Source organism: Phalaenopsis equestris, unplaced genomic scaffold, assembly GCF_001263595.1.
Source record: "Phalaenopsis equestris unplaced genomic scaffold, ASM126359v1 Scaffold199375, whole genome shotgun sequence".
Lineage (NCBI taxonomy): Eukaryota > Viridiplantae > Streptophyta > Magnoliopsida > Asparagales > Orchidaceae > Phalaenopsis > Phalaenopsis equestris.
The window spans coordinates 19,141-31,087 of NW_018219253.1; the positions used below are offsets into that span (position 1 = coordinate 19,141).

General features: G+C 37.9%; 1 protein-coding gene across 1 annotated transcript; it reads right to left on the reverse strand.

Annotated features, from left to right (window-relative positions):
* Positions 1 to 6,500: 6,500 nt before the first annotated feature.
* Positions 6,501 to 10,487, reverse strand: LOC110035721 (sugar transport protein 13-like). The gene is given in 5 exon segments (XM_020740000.1): positions 6,501 to 7,190; positions 7,192 to 7,209; positions 7,956 to 8,457; positions 8,530 to 8,654; positions 10,167 to 10,487. Coding segments are annotated over 5 exon segments (1,335 nt in total). The 5' UTR covers positions 10,476 to 10,487; the 3' UTR covers positions 6,501 to 6,809.
* Between the last annotated feature and the right edge of the window lie 1,460 nt (positions 10,488 to 11,947).

Consider the following 11,947-nt stretch of genomic DNA (forward strand, 5'->3'; position numbering starts at 1 on the left):
ATAAAAGTAAATGCAGAAGTGAAAAAATTCAAGATATATATATATATATATATATATAAAGACTTTGACCTTCACGGTAAAAGATTTCCGTAAAAATGTGAAGGATGTGGACCAGTGCCTTCTTCTTCATTTTGTTGAGGAGGAGGGTGACCGGTGATTCCTGCATACTCTTTTACATTTATGATGTGTACTAATCGTTGCTCCAATTTTTATAATTGACTTAATTTTTCCACACAGGAAATAATAATAATTAAAGAACTGCAAATCCTTAATGCTGCTGAAAAGGAATGGTTGAAGTTCCTTTTCGACAATGATTGAGAGGTCGAGAACACCATTAATCAGCTTCGTAATCTAAATTTTAACATTAAAAGTATTTTAAGAGGTTTTGGGACATCCTTTGAAGGACCAAGTCATCTATAAATTTATCAAGCGTCTAGTTATATCAAGTGTTATCATGAATCAAGGCAAAGGATTTTAATATTATCAAAATTTAACATCATTAAAATATTCAACCACTCATAAAATATTATGCTGTAAAGAGAGTGATTCAGATTCAATCAGTATTTATTGAATGACATATCTTGAATATATAAATAAGCCACACTATCTCATAAATGGGGATCAAGATGGGGCGGAGGAGATGGCATGGAGTTTCAAGCTTTAGAGGATTCTGGATCACGAGCACCGTCATTGCCTAACCTCCACCGTCAAACCATCACCGCTCAACTGCCTCTACTATCAAACGACCTTTACTTGTTCGTCACCGCCTCCATGACCACTGACCATCTGCTCTAAATAGTCGGACCGCTGTCACTATTGGAGTTGTCCAATGATGACAGCGACCCATTGATTCGGAGCAGATAGTCATGGAGTTGTGGCCTGTGACATAATGACAACGACAATTGTTTTATACCGGCGGCGATGAAGGCATCGACTGACTGACAGTGATCCAGGTGTGATGGGTTAATCTAGTTGTCTATGTATGGTTTGCACGTTATGCATGTTTTGGGCAGTTAGGATTTAGAGTTAGCAGTTATTTAAGTAAAGTTTATGTGGTTAGTTTTATTTTTAAAAAACTTGGGTTGTAAAGTTAATAGTGTAGTTATGATTTTATATTCGCTTATATATAAGAAAAACCAAAAAATGATGTGTGTGTGAAGAATTATAAAATTCTTTGTGTTTGTTTGCGTTTCAAAGTTTGTTACTGGCTTTGGAAAACCAAAATTTGGTATCAGAGCGAAGTTGTCAAAGCAATGGCCGGAAATGATGGAGATCCATCTAAGACAGTTGTAGTCATCAAACCGACAACAAAAGGAGCCTCAATCCCGATCCAATTTCCAACGTTAAGTGAAACGAACTACAGCATATGAGATGTCAAGATGAAGATAATCTTGCATTTGCTAGAAGTATGATCAGTGATCGAAGGTGGATAAAAAGACGATGACAAAGATCAAGGCGTCATGGTAGCCATTTCTCAAGTCGTGCCAGATGACTTGATGATGGCAACTGCAGAGAAATAGGCGGTAAAGGAGGCATGGGACACACTCAGAGAGATGCAAGTCGGTGAAGATCGCGTTAAGAAGGCACGCGTACATGTGTTGAAACGATGTGCTGAAACGACAACTGAATAAGTTACACATGGAGGATTCAAAGACAATAAACAAAATATTCATGAAGCTTACCACGCTTGTGGGTGAGATCCGCTCGCTGGGAACGAAGTTCGACGACAACAAAGTTGTTGAAAAACTGTTCAGTGCAGTTCCAGATAAATTTCTCCAGATTATTTGAACAATTAAGAAGTTTGGCATACTAAGAAGATGCCGGTTTCAGAGGCGATAGGTCGTCTCAGAACCTTCGAGGAAGGGATTAAAGGGCGACTGCACTCAAAGCACAGTGGAGAACTGTTACTCCTTACCCGGGCCGAGTGGGAGGCAAGAACCCCAAATGCAAAGAGAGATGAAGGTTCCTACAACAACAAAATAGGAGGGCATCACGGGAGAGGACGTGGTCGTGGGTGTGGATATGGTGGAGGTTAAGGAAATGGTGAACGTAATAACGAAGACCAAAAACCACGTAACTTCGACAAATCCAGGGTTAAGTGTTTCAATGGTAATGAATATGGTCATTTTGCAAAAGAGTGTCCCAAACCAAACCGAAGAGAAAGAGCAAACCTTGTTACAACGCAAATCAAAGATGAACCAGCACTGTTGATGTCTGAAACTTGTGTTCTCAGCCACGCAATACAGAACGAGCAGATGTTACTGCATGAAGTCAAGGTGGCGCCAAAGATTAAAAACACCTGAGAGAAGGCTTGGTATCTAGATACCTGCGCAAGTAACCACATGGCCGGCTGTATCAAAAAATTTACTGAAAAAGACACGAAAATTAAAGGGTCGGTCAAATTTGGGGATGGCTCGGCTGTGGAAATCCAAGGAAGAGGTTCCATTTTGTTTGAAGGCTTCACAGGTGAACATCAGATACTTACTAATGTCTACTACATCCCGATGTTGAAGAGCAACATAATAAGCCTTGGCTAGTTAGATGAGAACAGATGCAAGGTTGAGGTTGAAGGAGGTGTTATGACTATTTTGGACATATCACAAAGGCTACTAGCAAAAGTGAACATGTCAAGCAACCAGTTATATGTGTTTAACATATCACTAACTCTACTCGAATGCCTTCTGGTAAGGAGCAAAGAAGAAGCTTGGCGATGACATGAAAGATACAGGCATGTGAATTTTCATGCTTTGAAGTTTCTAAGTCAGAAACAGTTGGCGCACGGCTTGCCCATAATCGAGCATGAGGACCGAATCTGTGATGGTTGTTTGATTGGAAAGCAACACCAAAATTCTTTTCCAGCAGCGACAAAATTTCGAGCAGAATCACCTCTTGAACTGTGGCATGGAGATTTGTGCGGTCTAATTACCCCTGCGGAGATTTGTGCGGTCTAATTACCCCTGCTACTCACGGAGGGAAGCGCTATTTCTTATTGTTGGTTGAAGATTGTACAAAATTTATGTGGTACGTGCCAATTCGAAACAAAGATGAAGCATTTGAGGCATATAAGAGGGCCAAAGTTGCAGCCGAAATGGAGAAAACAATAAGCTAAAAGCTTTGTGCACGGATCGTGGTAGCGAATTCACCTCAAATGAGTTCAAGACTTACTGTGAGTTGTTGTGAATTAAGCGTTATCTCACGACGCCTTATTCTCCTCAGCAGAATGGTGTTGTTAAACAAAGAAATCAGACGATGGTCGACATGGCAAGGAGCTTGTTGAAAAGTATGGGAGTCCCAGACGAATTTTAGGGAGAAGCGGTATCAACTGCCGTATATCTCTTAAATAGAGCACCAACAAAGAGCATTGTCGGCAAAACTCCCTATGAAGCATACTATGACCACAAGCCTAGTGTCGATCATTTTCGTATTTTTAATTGCCTTGCACATGTAAAAGTAGTTACGACGCACCATCCGAAGTTGGATGATCATAGCAAGCAAATGATGTTCATTGGTTATGATATGACTATGAACAGCATATGAAAGGCTATCGAATGTTCGATCCAGCGACAAGCCGAGTTCTGGTGACACGAGATGCAGTGTTCGAGGAGGAGGAGAAGAAGTGGGAGTGGAGCAAAACTCCAGTAATAGGTACAAGATCAGTAGGGAACACTTTTACAACACACTATTTTACCATAGCAGACACATCTGATATGACAAATCAGGAAGATAAAGTTGCAGTTAACGATTCTGGTATTGGTATCAGCAATTCTGGTATGGATTTCCCACAGTCGACACAGGAACAAATTGGTAACTGATACCAGCATGCTTCAACAGTGATGAACATGAGATCCAGAACATCTGTTTCAGATCCCGATTCATTGACACCACACACTCCAGATACAACTTTTGATGCTCTTGATGGTTCGGCCTCAACAGAAGTAGTGCAGCCCACAACATCTGATGAGAGTTCATTAGAAGAACCACAGGGTAACTGTGACATCAAAAGCCTTTACGATGAAACCTTCCCAATAGAACTAGAGTATTCGGGACTGTGTTTGTTAGGAGTTGAGGAGCCATCAACTCTCGAAGAAGCTAAGCCAGACCCGATTTGGAGAAAAGCAAAGGAGGAGGAAATTTCTTTCATTCAAAGGAATGAAACTTGGAAGCTCGTCCCATTACCCGAAGGCCACAAACCTGTAGGTTTAAAGTGGGTTTACAAGCTAAAGAAGGACACTTACGGCAAAATTGTGAAGCACGAGGCGAGATTAGTGGCAAAGGGGTACGTTCAACTACAAGGCATAAACTTTGATGAAATTTTCGCCCCCGTTGCTCGGCTAGAGACAATACATTTGTTGATCTCTATTGCGACACTTGAAGGATAGGAGGTGCATCATATGGACGTGAAGTAAACCTTCCTCAACGATGATTTGGAAGAGGAAGTGTATGTCATTCAATCATCGGGATTTTAAATAAAAGGAGAAAAGCACAAGGAGTTAAAACTGCACAAAACATTGTACGACAGGCACCTAGAGCTTAGAACTCAAAACTGGACAAGTCATTGAGGACACTCAATTTTGAGAGGTGTTCTTTAGAGCATGTCCTGTACATGAGAGATCAAGGTAAAGAGAATTTGATTGTTGGTGTCTATGTGGATGATTTAATCATCATTAGAGAGTGTATTCAAGACATAAACAAGTTCAAATCACAGATGAAGAAATTGTTTAGCGTGAGTGACCTTGTGTTACTAAGTTACTATCTGGGAATTGAAGTACGTTAGAATTCTCAAAAGGTTACACTCAACCAGTCGGCATATGCAAGAAAGGTTTTAGACAAATGCGGCATGAAATATTGCAACCCTTCGAAAATTTTGATGGAACCTCGTCTGAAACTGAGCAAGTAAAGCACAGGTCCACCTATAGCATAACTCTGTACCGAAGTATTGTTAGCAGTTTAAGATATCTACTGCACACGAGCCCAAATTTGGCATTCTCTGTCAGCATGGTGAGTAGATACATGGAGAAGCCCACAACGGAGCACATGGCCTCAGTGAAGCACATATTGCGATACGTGAAAGAAACTTTAAACCTCAGTTGCGTTTATAAGAAAAAGGAAGGAAGTTTTGAACTGAACGGTTACTCCGATAGTGATCTAGCTGGTGAAACTAATGATATGAAAAGTACCTCAGGTTTAATATTTTTTCTTAGGTCAAGTCCTATTAGTTGGTGTTCACAAAAACAGAAAGTGGTTGCGTTATCTTCCTGTGAAGCAGAGTACATCGTTGCTTGTGCAGCAGCGTGTCAAGTAATGTGGCTGGGACGAACTGTTGGCAGATTTGTTAAAGATCGAGGTTAAGAAAGTGGTTTTAAAGATCAATAATCAGTCAACAATTGCATTGAGCAAGAATTCAGTTTATCATGAGAGGAGCAAACACATCGATACCTGATTCCACTACATTAGAGATTGTGTTGAATCAGGAATAATTGAAATTCAACATGTTGTCACAGAAGATCAGCGTATTGATATTCTGACATAGTCACTTGCAAGATTGAAGTTCTTGGAGATGAGAAAGAAACTGGTGTGTGGATCGTTAGTGAGGACAACAAGCTTAAGGAGGAGATTGATGAGCTAATCTAGTTGTCTCCATGAGTTGTCTATGTATGGTTTGCACGTTATGCATGTTTTAGGCAGTTAGAATTTAGAGTTAGCGGTTATTTGAGTAAAGTCTATGTGGTTAGTTTTATTTTTAGAAAACTTGGGTTGTAATGTTCGCGGTGCAGTTATGATTTTTTATTTGCTTATATAATAAAAAAACCAGAAAATAATGTGTGTGTGAAGCATTAAAAAATTCTGTGTTTGTTTGTGTTTCAAAGTTTGCTACTGGCTTTGGAAAACCAAAAAGGTGTGGGGGGTTAAACGACTGTGATGTCAGCCAGATGATGGAATTTTGGTGGCAACATCAGCCGAGCGATGGTGATATAGTGGAGGCAGTAAAGCGGTTTTTGAAGGGCTAGGAATTCATTGGATAATAATCTATTGTGAGAAGCAAGGATAGATTCATTGCGCGTAGCAAAACCGTCACAACTCTAAGAATAACCCAACCAGTAGGCAAATTTAAATGATTTATTTTCAAAGTATACATGCCAAAACTAAAAATTCCCCAAACATAATCACAACTATCTGTAATTTTTATAAATAATCGCTACGCTATTCCTCGACTTTCTCAAATTGTAAGTATTAGAGTGTTTGAATAAATAATATTGATTGAAAATAAATGAAGACTTTTAAGAAAATAAATTATTATTACTAACCTTATGGGGTGAATTTTGGGCGAAAATAATAGATACGTTTGCTTGTATGCACGATAAATAGTAATGACGCACGAAAAAGAAAATGATGGATGCATTCATCATATATAAACTTTAGGGTAAAGATATGCAATATTTTCTCCAATTTTAGGCATATAAAATCAAAACATTAAGAAACTTGTCCGAATTCCATGCTCACAATGCTCGAAGAAAAAGAAAGCACTATTAAAACTTGTATTTTGATACGGATAAGATGATAACTTGATGGTTGGGCACTTCTTACCGAACCATATACATATATAACAACTCATGTGGATGTCAACATTCGCCGTGAACTCTTTCCAAACGCAGAGTTCATCATCATCCCCACAACATAAAAAGCAAATTAATTCAACCCGTACATCATATTTTATACAGATGACGATAATGTAAGTTAGATTTTACAATCGTTTTGATCATCCAATCTTTCACATCCATTAATAATAATAACTTATCTCCCAACTATCACTAAGCCAATTCCACCTCCTTGGTTTTGCCATACTTACCATCATCCCCCTCCAATCCCTCCAACTCGGCATCTTCTACAAAGCGCTTCCAGAACCAGTGTCGCTTCCACACCCTCTCCGTCATCTCCTCAATCGGCACATTCTTCGTCTCCGGCAAGAAGAAGAGGACAAAGACGGACATGATGACAACCCACGCTGAGAAGAAGGCGAAGATGCCGTATTTCATGTGGCAGAGCATGGAGAGGAAGGCCTGAGCGATGACGAAGGTGAAGAGGAGGTTGGTGCACACGGTGACGCTCTGCCCGGCCGACCTCGTCTCCAGCGGGAATGTCTCGCTGGGTATTAGCCAACCCAGAGGGCCCCAAGACCACGCGAATGCCGAGCACCACCGATATCACCACCTGCGAGCATGAGAGTCAGAAATCGAAGAAGAGGGATTGTACATGGACAAAATATAAAGGAAGATTTACATACATGCCACTTCATTAGTAATGCATTTACATGTTTTACACTTTAAAATTAAATTTTATACGAACGGCTTCAATGGGAGATCCGAGCAAAAATTCAAATTAATTTTTGAGCACCTAATGATCTTTGGTATAAATTTGCTAAATTTATACTTATAAGATACTGCAGTGCAGCGGTTAACAATCTGATTTTGAATCGAACTAAGGTTGGTTCGAGAGAAATTTAATTCAAAAATTTGGCTTGTAGATCGCTCATTCATTTCAATCCGATCTAAATATGAGCCAAAATTCGAATCAATTTTTGAGTGATTAAGAATGCTCAAGCTAAATTAAAAGCCCTATTTATATATATAGAAGGTTTGATTGGTATAAGTGTAAAAAAATCAAAGTTTAGGAGTTATTTTGTAAATACATAATGGTTGTATGTACATAAATGCCCCGAAAACAACTAGCGCCAAAACTTTAATTAATTAAAATTTATATTAACAAATTTTAAAACAAATATATAACAAATTAGAACTCAATTTAATAAAAAAAAATGATAATCTAATTCGACTTTTAAACAGTTACATAAAAATAACTCAATCAATTTTTTTAATTATATATGATGAATTTCAAAATGTTAAATCTTTTTTAAAATTATGTTTCCATTAATCACAGCCAGACCGTTTGGTAACTACCTGCGAGAAGAACATCTGCACCCCAGCCTCGAGCAGCAGCGCTCGCCGGCCCACCCGATCCACCGAGTAGATCGACACCAGCGTGGAAACCACGTTGACTGCGCCCGTAATGACGGCGGAGTACAGCGAGGCATCGCTCTCAAACCCGAGTGTGTTGAACAGCACCGGCGAGTAGAACATGATGGCGTTGATGCCCGTGAACTGCTGGAAAATCTGCATCGCTATGGCTATAACAAGCTGCGGTCGATTACGCCGCTGGCAGAGATTGCGGAAGGGATGCTTAACCTGGCGAGCGGCGTGGCTGGCTTGCACGATTTCGTCGAACTCTGCGTTCACGTTGTCGGTGCCACGTATGCGGCGGAGCACGGCGCGGCCTTCATCGACCCGGCCGCGCTCGATGAGGCTGTTCGGGGTGTCGACGACGAGGAGGGCGCCGACGGTGAGGAGGAGAGCGGGGATGCCGGCGAGGGCGAGGGAGAGGCGCCAACCCCATGGGTGGATTCTGCGCGAGATGTTAGAACAATGTTATTTTTTTAATGTTTAGTAGGATGAAAGAGTTGTTATGATTACATACTTGGAGGTTCCGTAGTTGATTAGATTGGCGAAGAGGATGCCGATGGTGATGTTGAGCTGGAAGAGGATGTTAAGCCCGCCGCGAATTCTGGTGGGGGCGATCTCAGATAAGAACAGGGGCACCGCCTGCATACAAATAAATAAATTTAGTGTGTTAATTAATTATATAATTAATTTTAAATTGATTCGGCATGTGACGGTTAATTAATGTGGGGGATTCATATGTGTAGGTAATTATCACAATGATATTAGATGAAGGGAGGAAATTAACAATCTTGAAGATGGACAGTACTAAACATGCTCCATGCCGATGTTTGTTTTAGAATACGAAATTACATCCCGGAGAAGAAACTAGCTTTATAAAATTCCAATATTTTATTCCAATAACACAGAAAATATGTCGAATAACACAGCCCTAAAAAGCAACACTGGAAAATATTTTAATAACACCGTAAAATAATAAAATAACACCACATAATTCTCAAATAACATTTCATTTTTTATAAAAACACCGATGAAATATTTTTATAACACAGCGGAATATTTTTATCTCTACGTTCGGAGTCATAACGTAATATACGCTGCTCTCACAGAGTCTAATTTTTTGGATAGAGAGAAAAAGAGAGTCCCAATCTCCTATAAGCGTCCTTTTATTTTTTAGAAAAAAAGAAAAATGAAATTATATTCCGGAGAAGAAACTAGCTTAAGAAATTCAATTAATCAATTGGAAAATTGCAATATGATATCCAAATTATCTCGGGAGCATTTCATGTCATCCGCTCATGGCTTAGGAGACCTTTGACCGACTTGCCCGAAGTCCTTGACTTGGATGTAATTTTTGGAAGGAAAAAGCTTTCAGATGACGTTCCAATGGAAAATGATATCAAATGCGTCTTTGACTTTCATTCTGTTTGCATATCAAAAGCCGACCAACTACATCAAACTGAGGACCCACGTGATTTCGAAGAATTTTCATTTGAAAAGTACATCAAACGCTTTTATTTTATGGTTTTTTTTTTTTTTTTTTGCAAAAATGGACAATGATTAATTGATAAAATTTTAGGAAATTTCATGAAACTTAGCCTTTAATAATATTATTATTATTAATAATTTGAATCTTTTGCAAACAAAGTTGATAATTTAACTGAATTATTTTATTTGATAATTTAACAAAGTGGATTTGTATATTTAGATGCAGTCTAGGAATTTAAAATAAATCATGTTATTAAAACTAGGATTTCATATCATTTTATTTATTTATTTTTTTCAAAATTTAAATAATGTGAATGAAGGTAGTTAATGATCCTATTTTGAGCTGTGTTGTGGTTTGCTTAAAAAAAATTTAATCCAAAATTTTTTGTGCATATCTCGGCTTGTTTATTTAGACCCGATCTCAATCAGAGGCAAAATTCGAATCAAATTTCAAGTGATAATCGATCTTCGAGCTATATTCATTAAATAGACAGCCCTAACATCACTATAGATGTTAAATATTCAAAATTTTAACTTGTAGCTCAACTTACTTATTCTGACCCGTTATCAACCCAAGCTAAAATCCTAATCAATTTTCAAACAAGTAACGATATCCGGCTGAACTCACAGCCCATTGTGAACTCATGAAGTTAGAGACGGACGAACCTGATTAGCGAAGCCGACGCCGCAACCAAGAAGAAGACGACCAACAATGAGCATGCCCAAATCCTGCGCAGCGCCATTAAAAATAACGCCACCAATGAAGAAGAAACCGGCGATGAGCATGGTGAGCCGCCGACCAAGCCGGCGTGTGGTGTAGGAGGCGAAGAAGGTGGCGGTGAGGCCGGCGAGGTACAAGGAGGATGTGAAGAGCTGCAAACCCTGGTTATCATATTTACAATAGTTGCTCTCTAACCCTTTTTCATTCTTCTTTCTATACACCTTGGGGAAGAACTTTCTCAAAAAATCATTCATTGATGTCACACCACCTGTTCATAATGCAATTTTGTTAATATATAATTATATTATATCATCTTTAATTTAAGAATTATAATATTTAGAAAGTGTGTGTGTGTATGTATATATATATATATATATATATAAAGTTTTTGTTTTCCAAAACATTGGGATGGATGAAATTGGACATCTTTCTAGAGGCGACAACGATGATGTTTTTGTTTGGAAGTCATGCTTGATTTAATGTTTTCATTATATCAATCTAAAGTTTTCATTATTGACTTTAAACCGCATGGTCTAAAGTAAGGAAAAAAGACACTTGTGATATGTTTTTATCATGTATAAAATACATTAATGTGTATATCAAAAATCATTAAGGGCCAAATTAAAGTTCGCACTCAACAGACATCATGGGCTTGGGTTAGCCTAACTATCCATAAGACATGATTTTTTTGTCGATATGATCCGTTTTTGGGACATGCCAACCCAATTCGTAAGTGTGCATGTTGTCTTGCACTTGCTTGTGAGCTAACATGACTAACTGTCTTGGCGAATTAGTTTGCCGAACTAGCTAATTAACCTTTCAACATGATGAGTTCACAAACCAGACTTACTAGTCTACCTCAAATTCTTAACAATCCTCATAATTATAAGAACGTAGAAGTGAAGACTGGCACTAAGGATTGTCATATGCCAAATTATATTTATGAGCCGCCTGACACTCAGGGTAAAATCTTTTTATCAAATATTTAATTTATGATTGTTGCAATTAGTTTAAAGCTTTTTACATAATAATTTATTCTCCACTAACTATGTGCATAAGGAAACAAATATCAATTTCCTATGAATACCCATAACTTAATTAGTCTTATCTAGTTTTATTTTTTCTATGATTTATAAGCCTTTTTTCATATAAAATTTGTATTTACATTACTATTATTTTGTCCCTCTGAACCATACATATGAAAGAAATTAACACATTAAGCTTATAATATTAATGCTAATTTCAAATAAAAATATTTTTCTATGATTTATGCTTATTTTTATGCTTAAAATTAATAAAAAAATGAAAAAAAAATATATATAGGATTTAAGATTAACATACATGCTGAAAATTTCTATGTGTTTTCGTATCAAACGCCTAAACTTTAATAATAATTATAATTTTGATGTGATAAGAAAGATTTAAGTATCAAAAATATAAAAATCAAAGTATAAAATCTAAATATGTCAATTTATGAGAAATGAGTGGTATGCATGTAAATTTGCTTCTCCGCCCTTTTGCCTACGACCCCGAAAAATTATTTCATACGGACACTGCATGCAGAGTTGCAGATCTACACCGTCGATCAAATTTTTTTTTTTAAAAAAAAAGTAAAAAACGGGATCATCTGAAATACATCTTTCCGGTAATCGACGGTGTAGATCGGACATCACAAGCATATATACATACCGTGTCCGTATGGAATAATTTTTACCGAGTCGCCTGG